Raw genomic sequence first — 22,808 nt, 5'->3', positions numbered from 1 at the left:
ACACTGATGGTAGGCACCTCAGGATTCTAAGTGTGGCATCATAAAACACAGGAAATGGAAAAGCCAAATGGGAAGACAAACTAACCCAACGTTTCGCAAACGTTTTTCTCTAAGCTTTCCAACAATAAAATCTACTTAGGATTTTCTTTCACTTCAGCATGCAGGATCCTGCATGCATACAACAGAAGGACTTCTTGGCATAGTATTATCATCTAAAGTAAACTCTTGGCCACAAAGAATAGAGAGTCTTCTCTCAGAGCAGGCTTTTAAAACTTTGCCCTTTCCCTCTTCCACATTCACAGTCAGTGCTAATATTCATTTACATTAAAGATAATCATTATTTTGTCAAGGCCACATTATGCTATTCACTGAACACAGGAAGGAAGCCAGTGCACCTGTCCAGATGTGCTGACTCCTACATCCACCCACATACATTCAGGTAAACAAATGAGCACGTGCAAATAAGGGCATATAGCCACACTTCTGGTAAAAAAGAACCATTGTACAAAGTGAAAATTAGAATTTTCGTCTAATGCTGTAGTTTAGGAATTCCTATTTTATGTTGCAGCTTTTCTGTGCAAATTTTACTAATACAAGAGCACAAACAGACACCATAGAAAAAAGTTGCCAAGGAAAAAGCAAGTTGATTAAAATGGGCCACATCACTAATAGCACACAGCATATTTGATTTGAAAACCATTGTTCCTTTGGGTAAGGAAATATACCAGATTTGAAATTGCAGCAGGTATTGTAAGATGCATTTTTACAATATTATTGACTGGAAATAGAAACAGCTTACTGACCGGAAATAGAAACAGCTTACTGACCTGGGGCCACTCAGAGTGGCGGTGTCCCTCACTGCCTGTGCAGTTTCTGATGCGAAATCCAGAGCTCCAGCCACAGGTTTGGTTACTGTGCCAACCAGGCCTTTCCCAAGGCCTGATATGAAACCACTGACACCACCTTCGGTTTTCACACCTTCAACTGTTGAAGTTATTACACTTGTCAATCCTCCAATGATACCTAGCGAAGACAAGAACAGCAAAGTAAGCCAGAAGTATTGCCTCTAAAAATGACACAGTTTTGTTCCAGCTGATGTTGTCTGCCTAAGATTTACTGTCAAGCTTGATAAAAATGTGTTGTGCATTACATGTAATACAAAAACTGTTTTACAACTCATTAGCTAATAATTTTATACTTTATACATTAACATATATTTTTAAACCCATGCAGTATATACATGCATGCACACAGACATTACAAACAAATTACATGGATAATATCCCACAGAAAGATTTAACCCATTAAATGTATATCATGTTACATTTCTATACTATTTTATTCCCCATGTGTATTTACAGAGTCGTCATCTATTTCCGAGGTGAAGTGGTTACCCAGAGTGTGACAAAATTCACTTACCACAAAAGCTTATACAATTTGAGACAGAAATGTAAAACTGCACTTGTACACTGGAAAAAGTCAACTACATTAAACTGGCGTTATGTGATTTTAATTGAGATGCTGCCGAAGGACATTTCTGTGAACTTTTCTGTCACTGAGAATTTAAGTGCTCAGAAGAAATCAAGAACTTAAAGAGACTTCAAAAGACTTGAAACAGCTCATATTAACTGAGAATGTGCTTTATGGATGGATATCATATCTTCATGATTAAAATCTCACGATTTTTGATGAACTGGCTTAAGACATAAAAATGCTCACACCATCTGGCTCTTTAGCTTTCCAGCAGCCAGGTGTTCTTTTAAGTACTATAATTTAAGTACAGACCAGGCTGCATCTTGAAAACTTGAGAAGCGCATAGCACCAAGTATTTAAAACACTTCTCTTGAATAACTGTAGATTATGGTTAATTCCTCCACTTCAACAGATAGGATTTGGGGTGGGGGGATGGGCAGCATATAAGAACTCCACAGAACTGAAATTAAAACAGTCCTATTAATTATTGGATGACACAATTAAATGCTTTTAATTGACTTCTCAGCAGTCTGAAATATTTCATTTTTCCACAATTTATACTGATATTGCTTACACCAGAGTTTACAACACACCAGTATGAGAGAGACCTCTTATGATCCACTCGAATACCTGCATGGTCTCTATGAGAAAACACCAGCGTAAAGACTTTAGCTTAGCATAGAAAAGATCGCCATTTTAGTAAATGCAAGACTATCTTTATACAGGCTGCAACAATTGCACTCAAAGAATGACATTTAAACAAACTGAGTCAAGATGATGCAAAATATAAATATTTGATTTAAACTTGGCTTGTATTGATTTCACTCTCTTCAACAGATAAATCATGAGCTAAATTGATGTGAGATTCTGGCCAAATTACGACTAGTCCACTGTCTTTTACACAAATTCATTACTCTAGTTCTTACCAGACTTAAAAGAAAAAAAAAATAAAAAAATCAACAAACTGGTGAAATGTTACTTTAAACTTCTTGGGCTGCAACTAATCACCCAAGATTAATACAAACTGTAGTGCACTGTTCTTTTCTATCTGCTCATTACTTTAAGAGTGAAACAAGTTGAAATTACAGTTAAGGATTACCATGTGCAAGTCCATGGATTCCAGCTACAAGATGCTCTCCACTGGTTGCAGCGTGGTATCGAATGTATTCTCGTTCGGTTTGGTGTCTGTTATCCATTGTCTTACCCAAACCATCTGACAAGGTCCCAGCAAACTGTAAGAGAACAACCTTTTCTGTTATTTAAAGAAAAAAAGTTGTTTCCCTTATGTAGATTTACTGAAGAAAATCCTGTATTTTAGTTGTGAAATATGTATTCATACTTTTTTTCTTTAACACATGCACAGTTACTCCAGCTTTTTTTTTTTTTTTCCGAATGAAGAAAGTTCTGAAGAAGTCCATTAACCTGTGCTTTCTATTAATGCAACTTAAATCTTGAGGTGATGGTCAAAACCGTAATAGGTGCTCAACTGTGGTGGTCAAGCCAAAAGAAACGAAGCCTGTGAAAGATGTACTGAAAGAAGTTCTAGTGACCCAACTGTAACCTTTCAGAAAACTCAAAAGAATGTTTAGATACAAAGCTTTTCTTCTGCAAAGATATGTGAAAAGCTTCGAGGCAAATATTCCTGACACGAGACTGAAACATTTGCAAGAGTTGCTTAAATTCTTTTTAGTAACACAATGTTGAAATGGCTGGCTCTATTTTGAAAAGAGTCGGACCACACTCATTGCGGCACATGGGCTGATCTAGTGCAAGATGGCGAAATTGGTAAGTGTCCACAGGTACAATGAACTGCGGAACAAAAATCTAAAGGGAACCTTAAATTTGTGTCTGGCACAGTTTTACTCTTTGCACTTAACAGTATGAGGGGAGAGTTGAGAAATAGATAAAAGAACGTATACAAGTCCAAGCAGGATTTATTCCAAGAACTCTAACCGTTACTGAGTATCAGTCAATGAAAAAGTTCCAAATAAAAGTGATCGATTGTGATCTGTTGACCTTCAGGTTTGATGTAATCAGATACAAAACAGAAGCTTAAGGGGGGAGGGAGGCTCCAAAAAAGGGGAGACAAAAAAAATCTTGTAACTTTACCTCATATTCAAGATACTATTATGGCAAGGAGTTCCTAGCAAGCATTTTTCTATAATAATCTCCAATAGGTAGCTATATTGGGTTATGCACACTTGTTCACCTTCTGTACCTCCCTCAACTAGCATCAGCGTTCTTAAAATTTTCTCCTTTCAATAAACAAACTTATTATTTAAGATAATTTAGTGCCTTGTTGTGTTTTAGACCATGGCTAGGGAATGTACCAGATGCCACAGGAATATCAGATACTGGATGTCTGCAGCAGTGGTGAAATCCTTTCCTGCGCTGATCACAGTTCCCCTGTGACAAGTACTTCATTCTTTAACAACTGTACATGGACATTGCTTTCCACAACTCAGCTTAGCTTTTGCTTTGTACAGTCTCCTTTGCATCCATATAATTTATATTAAAAAAAACAAACACATGATTAAGGTATGCACCTAAAGTCTACTAAACCTTGTATGAAATCCTGATACACTAAAGATGAGAAAAGAAACAGACAAAGAGCTAATTCACGTGCTCAATGCAATGCCCTCTTTCTATCAGCGTTTTCAAGGCTGGGTTCCTTTTCACCAGTGACAAGTTCTCCTGTGCTTTAAATACTTCTGTCCAGCTCAAAGACAAACTAGTGCAACAGCTCCAATTATCTAAACAAGCAGGTTTTAACAACATGAATGAAAATAAAGTCCCATGACCCTTCTTGATCATATGGACACTAAGCAGAGCATAGCCATCACTGACTGAATTACTTCTGACCTCCATGTGAACTTAATGTAGACGTGATTTTTTTTTTAATTAGCCTAGAAGTACAAACCAACCTGATGTAAGGATTAGAGGAGTTGCTATAAAAATTAAAATGCTCAACAGGCCTTCAAATATCAAATCTCATTAAGGAACCTGTCAAGTCCTGCAAGTTATCTTTTAGGGATACATTTTGAAAGCTACATTAGTTCATAATTAGACAAGCAGCAAGCAGGAATAAACCAACATATTAATACTGATAAAACTGGTAAGCTTTCTTTACACCTTTTGGTATCTTTTTTGTCCTGTCTAATTAACCAGCTCCACTACACCAGCTTTCCTGCTAAGTACAATCTGTTATTTTGTCATATTTTTCCTTCCTCAGTGAAGCAGAATTTGACACCTAATACTCAATAACAATTCATTTTTTTCATGCATAGAAAGAATTTTAATGTAATAATGATTTATCTGCTTAGGAAGGAGGAGAAAAAGAAAAATATATGTACACAGGTTAAAATCATATTCTCTATTAAGTGTAAAAGCAAATAATAACAACCGGACATTTCACAGGCATTAGTAAGTCACATTAAGGTCTGCTGAGCAAGTGAGCAACTTGCCATTTTCTGCTGCCAAGTTTAGGCTTATCTGCAATAAAGATTCACACTTAATAGTGGTATTGGCATTATCCTGGCTCATGATCTGGACAAGAGCTACGTCATCTCAAGTTACCCAATATATGTAATACCACAAGTGAAACAACTGCTGGATATCAGAAGTTTTTAACCATCTTTTTCCTTTCACCTCAGATATATTTTCAGTTTCCGAGCCTTTTTCAACAACATGACTGTACCTACCTATAACAAGGAAAAAAAAAATCCTAGCATAGAATAAAATACACCCTTGTGCCCAGTCTGTGCAGACTAAAATCACTGTATTATGAAAACATCATTCAGCAGTAGCAAGTTATTTCTGGTTCAGGAACCTGAGTAAGCACTAGAAATTAAAGCAGTTTAAGTCTGTTTTAAACACCAACTTGTAAGGGATACTTGAAAACGTTAATGCATAAAACCAGTTTTGCCTTTCCTCCCTGCCTCTCCCCTGGCCCAGAGACCTTGCTTTTAGATGCCTCCTTTAGGAAGCGCAATATTAGATGTTAAGATATTAAGACTTATGGAAGAGCAGTGATGGTGGCTTATTGAGTTGTTAACCCAATCATGTGGAAAATAGTCTCCAGATAAACAAGGGTGACAACAAAAGTGTTATCCACCCTTGTCTTCCTTAGCCTTTGTTAATAAGGTGTGACGTGATAACTTCAAAGGCTAGTTAAGAACCGTGTAAATGCCAACAGAACTAAATACAGCCCATCTACGGAACAAACATAAAACTAAACAAGGGACTTCTAAAACCTAGCCCCCTTCCTCCTCCACGTTCATGTGTCCTTTGCCTACTTGCTTACCAAAAAAGAACTTAGCAACTTGGTATTTATCTCGAGTTCTTCCCCATTTTACAAATCCTTTCCCTGCTACTGAATGAAGCAAGTTGACACGTCAGGTACACGTAAGAAGGCAGGTATTTTACTTGTCTACCTAGCATCTCCGACTGAAGCTAAGTACTGGTTTTCCAGGCTACTGAAGTCCAGACAAACTAAAGTTCTGTCATTTCAGGTACTAAAAATACTTCAGCTTATCACTAATAAGCATTACCTAATGCTGTCTTTGCCTTACCCATTCTGCGTTTATAGTCCCAAGTAAACTTACGATTACTCATCAGTTCTTGTTTCACATTTACATAGTGTAATCCATCAATATTGATAGCTACCACGATCTGCTAAAGCAGTTGAAATAATATACAGAACACTAATCTACTCATGATTTATTTTTTTAGAGGCCCAATAGTAAAGGAAGATACGCCACAAGAACTTTTACAACTGACAATGTATCCCTTGCTGTTTCAAGCAACAGGGGAAACAAATAAATAAATAATACCATACACAGTGTCTGGGGGCCAAGGCTGACGCCAAATAATAAGACTTACGGGGCACAAGAAGAATTCAAAGCAAATGAAAACTGAGTTAATTCTAGACTTTGTACTGCATGTTGCCTCTAAGCCAGATGCATGAGGCACACAGCATGGAAATCAGTTTTAACTAATCTTTTAAAGTCTTTTTAAGCTCTTGGCACTGCCTTGTTCTCTAAGGACATCCCAAAAGGATAAATACACAATTATGACTTTAGTCCAAACATTCCATTGTAATTCTAGCATCAGAGAATTGTACTTTTACAAATATTATTGACTGAGCAAAGTAGAACATTCCAAGGAATTTTAAGGAAGAAAGTGACTAATTTAAATAAAATATAGGTCAGTTATAACTTCTGTGCAAACCTCATAATAAACTGCATTTAAATTAGAAATCACAGGGTTTACTCACTTTTCAGCCTCGCTCTGCAGAATTTCTTTTTAGAAAGTTGTTTAAAAATGTTTGTGCAACTCTAGCCCCAGACACCACACACTGGTGATGCTCATGCTTTTATCTCAGTACCTGGTTCTCAGAGACCAAAGCACCAATGTAAGCATGTTACTTTAGCAAAGTAGATAAGAGTATTTAAAATATATTTAAAGTTGGAAAGTCTAACGCAAACTGTGAATTATGTCATCTTCATTTCTCACATACACTCCTGCATTTTCCAAAACAGGAAAATCCCTAGTCATGATGACTAAAAGTCATTCCACAGTTTCAGCAGTAACTCCCCTAAATATACCCAAGTGTCTACGTGAAAGAGAAGAGCTGCCTATTGCAGGAAACAAAGGCTGCGTAAGTAATTAACTGATAGGGAAAGAACAGCAATAAACAGATTTCTGAACAAGAGTTCTGTTAAATACACTCTTCCTTACGTCCCTAATTTCGGGACTGCATTTTCCTCCCCTCTGCTACCCTGACATTTGCCTTCTGATGTACTTCCAACAGAAGCAAGAAGCATCACAGTACAGACTGAAAGGAATAATACAGTAAATATTAGCTGGGAAATACTGAACACCCCCCAAAGTATATATTGTTAAACTTATCTTATACAAAACGTTTTACTTATTTTTTTTCTAAGACTCATAAGGTGTTTTTTTTATCATGTAATGATAATTTGTTTCTTTAGATAATATTTAAATATAATAAAACGTCAACACATTTTATGTATGTTTAACAGTTATCTTACATATATCTATAACTTACATAGTAAACTCAAGGAAATTGATATCATTAGAATGTAGAGGCTACTTGCTTTGGAGTTTTGTTTAAAAAACAAACAAAAAGAACACATCCACATCTTCCCTGCTGAATAGAAGTTTGGGCAGTACTGTTCAGCCGAGCGATTAAATACAATGGACTACCTCTAAGCATTTAATGCCCACCTAAGTTTAATACCCTGTGGTTATTTGCCTTCTAGCAATATCATTCAAAACTATTTTTATTTCCTACTTCTCTCAAAGCTGTTATATGTATCTTAGAGGTAGAAAGATTTTACGGTGACTTGAGAGTAAAATACAATGATTCAAAACTATGTATTTCTCTCAGTGCATGGAGGCAGAAATCTCAGTATACAAGTTACAGGCTAAGTCGACATGTACATGCTGCTGGGATTTGGTATGGTAAAGAAACCCTGCTTCAGAATAGTTAGCCATCCTTAAATCTTGATGTTATTCTTTAGAAAGTGTAAAATGCAGTATTCTTTGATACACACAATGACTAGGTACAATGGGACAGATAAAGGTGTCTAGGAAATTCTTCAGTCCAAGTTCCCTTACTTTTATTGTGATGTCTCAAGATTAATAATAATACTTAATACGTTTCTGTGACTTACCATGAAAATAACTTTCAGAGCAGCTTCTTTACTTGTGCATTGTTAAGAAGTGGAAGAGGCAAACACTACATATTTCATTTTACAAACATCAGTAGGCAGAAAGACAACACAGCTTCCTCCTCTTACCTCTCTCTTTGGTCAGCTGTACATTGTTCTGGGACTAATAAACAAAATGCTTTGAGTATTTGAAAACATAACAAGCGTTTATTTCTCAGATTTAAAACTCCTATCTGAAGCTGCTCCACAAAATATATTTACCATGGCTTCAGTCAGTTTCCTAAGAAAATGATTACCCAGGTATTCAGTCAGAAAGGTTTGGGATTTCAGACAAATTTATATGTTACATGCTTTTTACACTTTCCTTTGCACATTACTCCATGCCAGGTGAACTATTGAACGCTACCCTAAGCACAGAGGATGGTTTAGGCCAAGCCCAAGACATTTATAACCAGGTCAAATCACGCAGAGAGAAATGCGTAATGGAACTATGAACAAAACTGATACAGCCCTAATTTAGAAAATACCAAACCAGCAAAACGCTATAATCAGCTTCTCATTTTAAGAGATACATAAACTTTGACCCTCTCTAAATTACTGACAACTAAGTGGAGGCAACGACTTTTCCCACCGAACAAGCATATGCTGCTTGAGATCCCGTGCAGCGATCTCCAACCCTGTTTCTGTCATATAAGCGAAGGAAAGGAGCTTTAATTAGCTCACATCCCATCGTTAACTGAGCGTCCTAATGCATCCTGACAACGGCATGTTGGCCGGGTGATCTGGAAGCCCCCTGACGCGCTGCCTGCGGCTGCCTGATTAGCCGGGTGTCCCGGGGGAGCCCCGCTGGCTCTGTCCCCCAGCTGCCTGATGAGCTGGGTAGCTGCCCTCGGGGACCTCCTGGGAGGCTGCACCAGCAGGTGCCCGTTGGCAATAGTTTTGTGTTACAGGGTTGAATGAGTGATCCCTGCAGGAACTGCCGGCTGTTTTCACATACACAGAAGGCAGTCAAAAGTCCACAGCATGAACTTGGAATGACCCCAATTGCAGAGTCACTGGCGGGTTCATCTGGAGGACAACTGCGCTTTATTAAACAACTAATACTCTTAACAGATAATCCCCCCCCCCCCCCCCCCCCCCCCCCCCACTTTAACTCTTGCAAAGCTTTAAGGTCTTCCTGTTTGTTTATTTTTGGGGAATGGTATTACTTGCTCTCTTCCACCCCCTCCTTAAACAAAAAAAAAAACCACAACAAACACACCTCTACATACTGAAAGCTGGCAAAAAAACCCTGAAGAGATCTAGTCCAGTTCCTTGAGTTAATACCTAACAACAATGTATTCGCGCTGTGGCAGATTGTTTTTAACCATCACCCTCACCAACCCCCTTGCTACTTGCATACAACAACTTCGTTATTTCCAGTGCTTACATTGCAGTGTGCTTCCTTCCAGCAATACACCGGACTTGCCAGTCCCATTTTCTGCGCTTTCACCTATGACCGCACTTGGGATGCACAAGAAGCTTCTATTATAAAACCTCAGCGGCTTTCTGTGTTCCATTAGATTTTTGGAGGAAACCTCCTGCAAGCCTCTTTTGGCCTGCCATCGTTTGTGCAGTGTAAATAGCTTACAATTCCTTGAAGGATGACTCACTCAGATCTGTAAAACTGATGGCAATCATCTTATCTATTGTTACAGCTCCAGAAGATAACCTTGGCCACCTCCTCTGGATGTAAAAATATTGTCTTCCCTCCTCGGCGATACTAATCTAAAGAATTTCAAGTTTAAATTTGTACTGCTTAACATATTATACACAACTTTGTATGTGCTCCCTCTTAAAATATACAGTAGGGTGGCGTACTTAGTCTTGCGTCAAGGCTGGAGTGATGAATTTCAAACCCACATCCCATTTTTTCTCTTTCAGTTTCTAATTGTGATACATGGGATATACGTGATTGTTTTCATGACATGCTAACCATTTAAAAACCGTAGGTGAAGACCAAATTTCATTTTATCATTAATGATAACTGTTCATTTCTGATTTTATAGTTTGTGCTTTTAGCAGCACTCTGCATACTACATCTCAAATTCTCCTTTGTTCACCTCATTTCCCAGTGAGTCAGCAAAACAAGAATATTGTATTTTATTTTGCAAGAAAATCAGCTGGTAACATCCTTCAAAGTAAAGCTCTAGACAGGTGTAAAAAGAAAGCTTCAAGTTTTAATAAATTGTCGAGATGGTCACTTGTAGATTTCTGCATAAAGCCAAACATCTCATTGCTTGCACTTGTCAGGATCCTCATTGTCTACTGAGGAATTTCTCTTGGAAAGGCTAATTCAAAGCCTCCACCAGTGTGTCAGTTGGATTCTGAATGGGCACATTTAGGACATCAAGTCCAGGTCAAAATGTTTATTCCCACAAGAATACATATTTTCTGTTTGATTTTACCAATGCCCTTTCTCCACACAAAGATACACTGTAGTCAAAGCAGGTTCAGAAACACTTTGTGTAAGAAGCTTTGGAAAATAAACACTGAATTTAACTCAAACTCTGAAGGGACCTTATGATCAGGATGCTAGCAACACACATTTTATCCCATGGTATGAATGAAAGACAGGAACAACAATATAATCCTTCAAAGTTCCCAGATGTGATCCTTAATCTTTCACTTCTTATCCCAAAAATCTCTTTCAAAGATACAGATTCACAATACCAGGTGCTTTGAATGTAAGAGGTGACACTTCCCATGGCTTTTGATTGTCATTAATTGGCCATAAATCTTACCACCTTTTAAAATGGTTAGAAACAGGTAAAATTGCCTCATCTATTGTGTTCCCCCCAGCACTGAAAATTTCTACCTGGAAATTTCAATTACTTTCCATCACGGGTTCTCATAATCTTCACGTTTTCATACTGATTTTCACTGCTCAGCACTTGATCTTGCACATGTGCTGCCAGTCTTAGAATGAAATGCAAACTAAACTGAAGATGATCTGCAGTGCCACCTGGATGCATTACCTGAACAAGCTGAAACTAGCCCCTAGGCAAAATTGGGGAAGATATGAGGAGAAAAATCTTAATCAAAAACGAATCATAACAAAAAAGACAGCAAAGACAGACAGGGAGGCAGTCAGAAAACACAGGTAAAACTACTTTTAACCTGAACTGTATAAATCACTTCTAGGAATAAAAAAACCTTGAGAAATTTCTGTATTTCTTGAGAAATAAAATTATGTCACTATCTTACCTACAAGCAAGACAACGCTTGGTTTTGGTTGCTCTTTTTGGTTGGGTGAACGTAAAGCCTACAACCTTCCTATCCCTGGCAACCAGACTGCAATCTCTCCTTTAATTCAAGGAAAGGGACATATAAACTAGCTCCTGTCTGTTCAAAACCGACAGAAAGCTTATTTCAAGTGACATACTTGGAATGTGAAGAACGGGAATACTGCAAAGCCAGAACAAGGTGGACCGAAACAAAAGCACTGAAATATTGAGAAAGTTTTGCACTATTTTTCTGTGCATAAAAAACGTCAGTAAGTTCTTTTTGGGGGGGAGAGGATCATTTCCATCCAATATTTGTAACACAGAAACCAAGCCTAGCTGTAGAGCCGTAACAACTACATTACTATGTGCTCATAACTCACAAAAGATAACAGAATTCCTAATACGGGTCAAACGGATCAGACACAAAATACAGTATTGAGAAGCTGATTTATTTTTCAAACCTTTTACAACCGGGAATTTTCTTATGTCAGCGCAACACCTATTTGCCAGCAATAGGTTCAGCCATGCTTAATTTTCCATTCAGAGTATATAAGCTATGGAACATTTTTCTTCAGACAGTAACTCAGCGTTCTATATCCAATTCTAATTGAAACACCTCTGAAACAGGAATAACTTAGGATTTAGAACTATCATGCCTAAAGGGGGAAATAAAGGGTGAATGCCAAGAATTCAAGACATTTCTACGCATATGGCAACTATAGAAATCTTCATTCAGAGGGAATGAAATTCCCTCAGGTGTCTATATTTAGGATCAAAGAACTTTTTAAAATACAGAACTTTGAGTCTCCAAGGGATAAAAACTACAAAACTCTCCGTAGTGAACTTTATTTAACCTAAGGTTTTGTGCCAACCTAAATATGCTGCAGCTATCCACTTGAAAGAAGGCATTACCCACTGCATGTTCTGAAATGCATGGAAAAGCCATTACAGGAATAATCAACAGAACTATAAAATAGAAAAGCAATAAAATTACAAAACCAGATACAACTCAAATAGCTTACTTTTCAATTCAGTCGTGCAGTGTTAGATTTAACGTGATGATTACAGTCTTTAAGTTTATTTATCTATCTATCCATTCACACCTTAAATCTAACTCATCTTAAACTCTTGTGTAGACTTTTGTTTAAGACACTTGAAACTCAGGCACACAAAACAACCAAAAATGATTTTTTTTCCAGCCATCAATTTATACGCAGAACAGAGGCTTATCTAGTTTTGACTACTTCAGTTACCAGCTCTGCAGAATAAGGTGCAATAGACAAGGACCTCTAGGATACTTAATAGTGCTTTCCCTACAGAAAGCAACAAGGGAGCAAGATGAAAATGATCTATTTTTTCAGTTACGTTTTTCTTGAGTAACTGGAATTATACACTCCTCTCCCCCGTTTTGTTCTTTACCAAAACTTAACAAGCATAAGGCATATATGTGGTAGAGCAGAAAGTCAAGTTCTACAACATACCATGGACATAGCATGTCACAAGTTGTACCTGAAATGTCAACTTCGTATCATATGGAGACTCCTGGTTTAGGCATCTAAATCTGCTAGAAGACTAAGTGCAGTGTAAAACATACAAACAAATCAATCCTTATTATTTGAGACTTCTTTATGACTATCTTCCGTGTAGCAGAATATTTGGAAGAGTAATCCATGAGCTCCCATAATGTGCTGTTAAGCCTTCCTAAGGGAAAGAATTCACTTGTTCTGAGAGGACAGATATATAATTGATACAAAAAGATTTTTAAAAGGCAACTGTGTGAGACTTGCACCTCAGACATTTTGGATATATCAAGGAGAAAAAACAATACCTGGGAAGACAGATAAATAGTCCATGGGGTGATTTTCAAAGGTATAAACGGGAAGCAGACAGTCAGCTCCTGTTGAATTTTGAGAGGAGTTCAGCATCCAACTGCCCTTCTGCCTTTGAAAGTCTTCCTTCACAAAACCCTTGGTTACAAATGACTCCAAAGTTCAAAGAATGACCTTGCCCTTGTGGGAAATGTAGGAAGGCTCGTGCCTTTTAAAGAAAGATTTATGAGTCTGTTGCTACAGATGTGATTGCAATGAGGAAACAACACTTTATAGAAAGGAAACTCTAAAGAAACATACTCTATTGGGTGGAGTGGATGGGCCACAAGAGACTAGAACTACGAGTAGAAAGCATGGACAAAAGCACTCGTTTGTGCAGATGGATACTGCATTCCAGAAGCTCAGTAAGTATTCTACCCGATTGCTTGGATGAACCTGTATTAGCAGTGCTGATACTAAGAAAACAGCATAATGCTTTAAGACCTCTTAGCTACACATTTAAAATGTTCTGTAGTGAATCTCAAAAAGAGAGTAAGATGGGATTAAGACAGGAATATCAGCAACATGTTATTTCATTTTAAGTCTTTGTAAAGGTCCTAACGGGCTAACCTGGGAACAAGACAATTGTATTAGAGAATGTATATGTCATCTTTCCTCATAGTTCAACTGTCTGGGTTAGATGTACTCACAACTATGCACATGGTGATGGACTGAGGATCTCCATGGCATTTAACTAGGTCCGATAATATTAGTCCTGAGTTATCTGTAATTGTGTAAATTCTACATCTCACCTTTCTCATCTTCTGAATTACCTTTTCCCACTACTACAGGGAAGAAAGTAGATTTTCATGTATACAAAGAAATGGAATAGGCTGTGAAAGGATGAACCAACATAAACACACTTACCAGTCTGGAAAATGAAAATAATAGGAAAGAATTTTCACTTTCCTGTAACATATCTGTCAGTAAATACATACTTATGAAGAAAGGATTGAAACTCACATATAGTCCTACGAAGTTGTTGTCCTAACTCGGAAATACAGCAGTAAACATTAAGTGAAAAATGAAACTGGCATATATCTTAAAGTCACCACATTTCACAGCTCTAGAATGCTTTAAAGTTTTGGTTCTAAGTTAAATTCATGTACTGGATGAGTAGCTTTATTACTACGAACAGGTTTTATTTATATCCCGGAATACAATCAAACTTCATCCATTCAATGTTTATTTTCTTTGACTATTCTTATCATTCTTTGGGTAATGGGAGAAAGAAAAAATCTCTCTTATTAGTTACCTACACTCTATATTTTTTTAGGTGAAAGCACAAGGATAATTTTGGAAGGATGTTTTACTTCTTGTCCCCCAATTTCTTGAATATAAGCTTATAAGCTGCATTACAATATCTTCACATATTTACAATGGTATCAGGAAAACTAGACTGCACAAGCAAAAAGACACACACACACCCTCAAACATACCAGGGCGACACCAAGAACTTTTTTCTATTTTTCAGTTATTACTAAATCATTTCATCATCTCTTATTCTGCATCATCACTAATCTCTCTTTTCTCCATTATTCTGTCTACAGAACACCTCTGGAAAACATTTGGTTTTCTGTGAGTAACTGCTGTATATTGTGTGACAACCATTTCTGAGAAATGCAGATTTTGACTGTTGGTGTTTCACTTGGCTGTATTAACCACTATATGCTTAAATGCCACCTGCTTGCAAACATACAAATGCAACATTAACTAGACACTGTTATATTGCTAAATGATCTTGCTGTTACAGATAGCACTTTTAATCCTTACTGACCAAATTTGGTTTATGTCATCTTTGCTACAACTCCCTCCTGATACCATCATTCTCCATGCACATAAACCTCCTACATTTAGGAACTAGAGCACCACGTAAACTACTTTTAATAACAAGCCCTCATGAAAAGGAAACACTATTCCATTACTACCCACAATCATAAAGTTCACTTTCAGTATGTGTTGACAAATCACGTAATTGATGAGAAATATCTCAAGATTTTTTTTCTATAAAGCCAACATATGTTCATTCAGTATCAAGCACAATATAGACTATGATCTAAACCACTGTCTATTTTTGGCTGCTGTGTTTAGATCATACCTCTCTTAGGCAGCAAAGACCGTTATTTTCAACTAATAGCACTGATATAATAGTGTTCTCTCAATCATTACTGAAGGACAAAAGAATGTCCACCATGCACAGATTCTGGAATTAAGCTAAATATAAATGCATAGCAATTCAAGAATCCTTTAGTTTGTTGCTATATCGTATAGAAAAAAAATTAACTCAAGTGTTTGCGTAACAATTCATATTTGTGTCAGCTTAATCAGTTTCCCAAAATAAATTAATAACTTTTGTTATACTAAATAACCCTTTAAATACTCCAATTCACGTAAAGCCCTGGTTTCAATAAGATGATGCCACACTTGAATCACAGAACTAAAATATTGCTCACAACTGCATTCAATCTGAAAAATGCATGTACATTAATAATAAGGCATTGAGTTGTTTCACCACCTCCTGCAGGTTTATCAGCATCCCTGAAGTATATGTATAAGCATATGAAATAAGTAAATCTACATTTCAAATGCAATTTTTACAAAACAAACAGGATATAAAGCAATCTATTTAAAGATGGTAAATAATTCTTTTCTATTTCCTATTTTTAACTTACTGTTTTAGTAAACTTTAACATCATAATTGTTACCTTTGCAGCTGAATTTGATACTCCATGCGTGACGTTTCTGATGAGACCACCAACATTGCCATATTTTATAAGTCCAGTAACACCTTCTGAAACATCATTCAGTAGACCCATTGGGTTGCCAAGGAAATCCACAGAACCCAGAATCCTTGCTGCCTGACTGAGCAGCTCCTGTAAAATCAATATAAAGGTTGAAATATCACCTCTGGATCACATTAACACCAGCAAGATTGATTAAAAATGAAGAGATACTATAAAACAATACACAAGCACCAGTACAATCAACAGTTTCATCTTAAAGCGCAGTGCATCCTAGAAATGTGCGATGCTATCTCACTATACTAAAAAAAAAAAAAAAAGTTATACAGTAAATACCTGATAGTCAAGGAAGAGTTCCCCCCATCCTCACTACAGAACTCAGTCAAGAGAATTTTAGCCTTTCCTCCAATAAAATCTGTATAACACTTACCTCTTGAAAGTGTTTCAGAATGTCATTAATGATAAACTCCCGAGTTTCATATGGATGGACCCTAGTGAAAGGATCCAGATTAATCACAGCATCTTCAAATCTGATTAGAGGAAATCCCAGTGTGCTCTTCAATGCCTAATTAAATAAAAAATATTGCTACTTAATGTTTTTTTTTTTTTACTTCTCATTCAGAGAACCCAAATGAATTAATCTTTAAATAGGTAACAAGCCAATAGCTTATCTGTAGCTGCTGGAGTAGTGAATGCTTTGATCTAGATAGAGGGCAATCACTCCATAAACCTTTTACTTGTAAATGATGATCAAATTATTAGAACCGCATTTGTTCAGTAATTAGCAATTAAACACCCTTCCTGATGCAATCTGTTTCCTAAACTTGAAGTTTGTATTTCAAAACAAGACATGTTTAAGATTCCATGGTGGCCAGACACTGGAACAGGCTCCCTAGAAAGGTGGCTGATGCCCAGTGCCAGCCAGTGTTCAAGAGGCATTTGGACAACTCCCTCACTGATCTGCTGTAGCTTTTGGTTAGCCCTGAAGAGGTCAGGCAGCTGGACTGGACCTCTGAAGGCCCCAACTGAACTATTCTCTTCTAGATCACTTTATTTCAGTTCTTGATAACAACGTGCACAGTGCCAACACCAGAAAATCTGAAGAAGGCAAGAAGCCTGATATTCTTGTTATATCTTTCTACATTAATCACTAAATCATGCTTGGTAGTAAGTAGTATGAGTTTTTCTGCCATCTGCAGGCAATTAAGGTAAATTACATGTCTGACTTCAGTTTGCAAGTAAGAAAGGACCTATTTATTTTTCCAGTAAATGGACGACTAACTAGAGTAGCCCTCATTATTCACTTTGGTAGGAAGTAATTTCCTGTTTAACTATCAGATATTATATAAGGCAACTTTGTTAATAGTGGTACCTAATAAAAATAATCTGTCTACCCCACATTACCAGACAGCAATGTCCAAGCCTTCCAGAAACATTAGAGGTTGTTAGAGAGACACAAAGGCTCTACTGTGATTATTCTCTCACTTCTACCCTGAACTCACCCATGCTACAAAACTGAATGAACTCCTTCTGTGAAAGTTAACATACAGAATACAGTCAGTGACTGTTATCATTACAAAAAATGTATATGCCAAGTTTTCTCTTGGGAACATTCCCAGCAGCTGCCAAGATGTATCTTTTTCCAAAGGTGGTAAGAAATCCAAAAAACAGTGCACATTACTAGTTTTTTAAAGGCACTCACCACTAACACCATTTTCACTCTCAAATTCAGAGATAATCGGTTGGTAAGCATTTTTATGGTGAAGCTGAAGTACAAGATCTCACACTTTCAAGACACTGACTGGTAAGGAATATTAGAGCTTGCTATTGAATTGTCCTCCGTTGCACACAGATTTGGCCAAAGCAATACAAGAGTGCAGGACTGATGTTGTTCTGAGTTAGCTTGGTCAGACTACATGATACACACTTACTTCACAACACTGAACTTCTTTAAAAGCATGCACATATTAATGCCCATAATTTCAAGTGCACAAAATGGCCTGGTCAGTGTCCAAAATTTCTATGAAAATGCAGCTTTCAAAAGGCAGGAGTTCAGTCCCTCCATAGAGAAACAGTGCACTAAGTCACCACAAAGTGGTTTTTTTTTCCCTTTTTTTTCTTGTTCCCTAAGTTCAGTAACTTATCGTTCTCCACCCTTAGCCACCCCATATGTTAGTCATTCACTTCAAGCCTCTTTACACTACTATTAATGTAACTAAAGTCCTCTGTAAAGTAGTAACTTATTAGGTGAAGTTGGCTGTGCTTCAATTGAAATAACAGAAATGAAGGAATATTACAGACAAGACTGGAAATGATGCAAATAGTGAAATTTACTGGAATTAAGTAATGGAAGAGTACATGACTATTAATAGCAGTAAGTAGAAGCTTCTGTTTCTTTCTCCTTCTATGATAGAAACTTTATTTGGAAGCATATTCTGTGAATACATTGGCTTACCTTGAGATCCAAAGGTAGCTTATTAGAAGTGAAGACGCTCAACTTTATTTGAGGCACGCTTATTTTGAGATTTTCAAAGTAGTATCGCTTTTGTCCTCCAGTTTTTTCAGCAACCTTTTCATGGAGGTTTTCATCATACTTTTCAACCTCTACATCCAGAGGAAACACAGGAATCAGAATAGATTAAATATATATGTAGTTATGAATGCATACTCCATAAGGAGTTACAATTTCTCTGTACAAATAAAAAGTATGTGCAATTGCTAGTGTAGCCAGCAAAATTATTCATGCCTTATGACATGAACTTGACCTTTTAAGCTCAAGATTTTTTTTTTCAGATCTGCCTGCATTTCTAAAACCTGAATTTATTTGTAGTTAGATAAAAATAAGTTATCCAAATGCATAGTCTGAATTAAGCTTCTAATCTTGCTTCAAATATATGTCATTACATAGAAGCAAGGTGATACAAACATAACTATGCAATGTTTCCTTCCTACTGAGTAGTCACAATCTTACAATGTTTTCCTCTCTCTACTTTATATCTCCTTATATGGCCTGCTATCAATATACGTACAAAACAATTGATGTTTTTCATCATCACTACCAAATGGAAAAAATACTTATGCAGAAGACACTCAACAGATTGATTTATATACTGACTGAGTCAAATTTGGCTGACACTGACTAACAAGAATGAAGAAAGATGACAAAAATCTTAAGAACTCAGGTTGAACAATTAAGTATGTTGAATGTAAATGACAAAATAGATTTTCTTTGAATCTTGGATGGCATCATCAGCATCAGTAGATAAACTACCAAGTGCGTACAGTAAGTAAGGAAATAAAAAACAAAAAAGCAAAGGTATCATAAACTGAACGAAAGGACAGACTAGTAAACAGAGTGAAATTCAGGATCTTTATTTTCTTCATCACTTCAAAGCTTAAGTCTTTAAGTCCTCTGTCTGTGAAACTGGGAAAGGTAATACTTGTATTTTTTAAAGACAATTAAGAACATACTATGAATTAGCAAGACATTACACTCTTACGCATTGTTTGTAGGCTTGCCCGCATATGGAAATATATCTAAACTGTTTTTTTTCCTGGAATTTATTTTACTATATATTCTTACATACCCTTACTGTGTAATAAAAGTGACTTTTTAAATTACCACCTCAAAACAGACATTTCAGAAAGTTTCCAAAGTACACACAAGCACTGCAATAGAAGGATTATAACAACATCTATGGGCTGAGAAGATTCAAGAGCTTTGTTTTGCTTCACTGAATGAAAGCAAAACTTGTTTTTATAATTATAGCTAGGGGTAATAGGTATCAGAACCGTAGGGTCAGACAGCCAAAATCTTCCTTCAGCTGAGAATGAGGGACTGACCAAGGAACAAATGAACAGATACCTGATATCTAGCCTAGGGTTTATTTAAACTTAGTTTCCTAAGTGGCTTGCTAAATTAATAACACTTTTTTTTTTTTTAAACCTTTTCACCAATTTATATACATGAGCTTATGATGAATATTGAACTCCCTCCCCCAGAGGTATGGCTCAGCCACTGCATATTGGACAATGCCATTTTACATGGGTCACTGCCTGAATACTGTAACAAGCACAATACACATAAACAGCTTTGTGAGGGCCACTGAGACATTAACTTTCAAACTTTCTGTTCACTGGACATTTCCAAGCAGTTAAGAGTTTGCCAGACATTTTGAACTTACTTTACATGCAAAGATCATACCTATGCATACTGTAAAACCGGTCTTTGCAATTTTATACTATACCTGATTCAGACTGAGCATAGCCAAAGAAACTCAGCAGCTTCAGAAGCAGTTTCTCCTCAATTTGAACTGTGAACTTCCGAGCAGTGATCATCAGATGCTGAAAAGATAAACAAGTTTCAGTTTACAGTATTAATACTAGAAATATTATCTGTACAAGCCATTAAATAGGACAATGTGTTCTACTTCACAGAATATTTTCACTGGAATGGAATTGTGTTGAGATTTTCACCTTCCAAATGTCTTTGGTGTTTTTTTTTCACTGGAAGTTACCTACAACTTCTGATTTTTAGATTGTTTTGGAAGGTATTGTGCTTCATTAGTCAATACCAACACATGAGAATCTGATGCTTAACTGATTCCAAAGCTGAAATCAGCTGTTACTCAAAAGTGTGTCAAAACACGTATGAAGATTCCAAGTAACGAAATTGGTCTTGATAAACCAACCCTATTTTGTCCTCACAATGCATACTTCAGTTGGTGGATAAAATTCCAAACAACGTTAATAGCAGCAGTACAGAAAACAGGGTTTATGCTGCAAGATGACAGCTTATCAGAAAGAAGTAATCACCTTGTACACAAGACATGAGAAGCACAGCACAGATATTTGGGTTCATTATGTTGTAATGGTACCTACCAATTCTGAAGTGAGAATAATTATCTTGAAAAGTTAGGCCATGGACATGAACTAGCAGTGGTCTAATTTTTTTTTTAATCATCCTGTCCATCACTGTACTGTAGCTTCAAGCACTATTAACATGGTAAGTTGGATATAGTGTCCTTTACAACACAGCATTAATTCAGTGAATGATTTAATTCAGATGCTAGTAAAAATTAGCAACAAGTAAGGTCATTTAAACAGACTGATATTTGCATGGCACAAACAAAAGATTGTTGTTTACCTTGTATATATCAGTCATCGCATTCTTACTGGGAAATTTCATTGCATTTACTTGCACTGCAGGACCAGTCTCCACAGGCTCATTCTCACTCATCCTAGGCGTCAGAAAGAGCATGAAAGGCCGTGTGGTGCCAATAAGCTGGTTGTCCACCTACAGTGTGGATATGATAGACAACAAAATCAGAATAGCCGACAATAAACAGTAAAATCAAGTTTCTTTAACTGAGTTAAAAGCTTTCAGAAACAAGTGGTCCTTGAGTCAGGAAGCTACTGAATATACTGGGTTACTGATCACTACTAAGATCATCCCCCGGAATACTCAGAAATAACCTTCATTATGAAAACGTTTATAGCTACCAAGAAACGAAACAAAAACTGTAGCAAAATCAGTATGTTCACTGTCCTGTTTTCTTGTTTGTGTTTTAAAAACACAGCCAAAAATATTAAATCAACAGTAGAGTAAGCCTTCTCCTGGATAAAAAGTTTGACTGATACATGTAAGTACCCATTTATCTTTTGTAGTATGCAAGAGCATACACACCTCACGGAAATTTCGCATATTGGGAACAGAATTCTAATAATTCAGAGGAGTTTTTTTAGTAAAGAAAAGGTTTTCACTGTGTTTGATTTAACTTGTTAACTCTGAATTTGAAAGACTGAATTGAAAACAAAGGTAAAGAGAAAAATTTCAATATGACCTGTTAACAAAAAAAAAGAAAGATTCTACCTTGTCTAACAGTTGGAAATAAACTGTGTGGAGCACAAAACATCATTATCTCAACTATTATTAAGTAGAGGATAATCAAAGACAGACACTGATACTGATCAAAACATTTATGATAATCAGGAATTGAAATCTTAGAGCTCTAAACGTTTTTCAAAATTCCAGGAAACCCATGAACAAATAAATTTGTTTCAATATGACAAATACCTGTACATCTTGCACACTGAGCTCTAGCACCTGACTTGTTGACAGTTGTGTGTAGTGGACATTAATTCTTGTGAGGCTTGCAAATATCAGCTCTTCAGGGACTTTGTTGACTAAAGACAATCCTATTCCACCTTCCAGTCTCACAAGCACCTGAGAAAAGAGTATTTGAAGAGGAAAAAAACATACCTGTGCTACTGAATGTGCATACTCCTCCAAAAAAGTTATTTTTTTAAACTTATCTCCAGAGCTGCTGAACAGCTTTTGATGATTAAGTCTTCAAATAAAGAGGGCTTAGATTTCTAAACCCAGTATCTAAGAATGAGGTGTTTTAGCAGGAACATCTACAGGTTTGTTGCAAGAGTTTATCATGGGGAAAGGCAAATGAACAACAACCACTGTCAACTGAAACCAAAAAAGCCCACTACCCAACCCTTGAAATAGACCAAAAAAGCTAACAGAAATAAAATAGATACTCGTTATAATATCTTACTTCTAATTCCTGCTCCATATTTGGATTTTTTAACTTGCGTAGATCTTGTTCCATAACTGGAAATTCATCTCCTTCACCAGATAAACGATCATTTCTACGTTGGTTAAAATCTGTTATCTAATAAAAAAAAAAAAACAACACCAAAACATCAGATTACCACTATGATCACTTTCCTATTCATAAATAATAGCTATATTAT

At 36.6% G+C, this 22,808-nt stretch overlaps 1 protein-coding gene and 1 long non-coding RNA gene across 5 annotated transcripts in view; one reads left to right on the top strand and one right to left on the bottom strand.

The window, feature by feature from the left end:
* LOC121058412 overlaps positions 1-2,560 on the top strand; it is a 38,043-nt gene extending 35,483 nt beyond the window's left edge. The window contains exon 6 of the long non-coding RNA XR_005814193.1: positions 1,362-2,560. This is a non-coding gene — a long non-coding RNA (uncharacterized LOC121058412). The remainder of the gene's footprint in view (positions 1-1,361) is intronic.
* Positions 1-22,808, bottom strand: part of VPS13D (vacuolar protein sorting 13 homolog D) — a 90,876-nt gene that overhangs the window by 21,827 nt on the left and 46,241 nt on the right. For all 4 annotated transcript variants that reach the window (XM_040533913.1, XM_040533915.1, XM_040533914.1 and 1 more), the window contains 9 exons: positions 22,610-22,726; positions 22,120-22,269; positions 21,190-21,339; positions 20,291-20,387; positions 18,499-18,647; positions 16,474-16,608; positions 16,008-16,175; positions 2,573-2,705; positions 828-1,023 (listed from right to left, as the gene is read on the bottom strand). In XM_040533913.1, coding sequence (XP_040389847.1) covers positions 828-1,023; positions 2,573-2,705; positions 16,008-16,175; positions 16,474-16,608; positions 18,499-18,647; positions 20,291-20,387; positions 21,190-21,339; positions 22,120-22,269; positions 22,610-22,726 — 1,295 coding nt within the window. The remainder of the gene's footprint in view (positions 1-827; positions 1,024-2,572; positions 2,706-16,007; positions 16,176-16,473; positions 16,609-18,498; positions 18,648-20,290; positions 20,388-21,189; positions 21,340-22,119; positions 22,270-22,609; positions 22,727-22,808) is intronic.

This window comes from Cygnus olor, chromosome 21, assembly GCF_009769625.2.
Source record: "Cygnus olor isolate bCygOlo1 chromosome 21, bCygOlo1.pri.v2, whole genome shotgun sequence".
Classification (NCBI taxonomy): Eukaryota; Metazoa; Chordata; class Aves; order Anseriformes; family Anatidae; genus Cygnus; species Cygnus olor.
The sequence above is the reverse complement of the archived record's forward strand: the minus strand, read 5'-3'. Positions and strand labels throughout refer to the sequence as shown.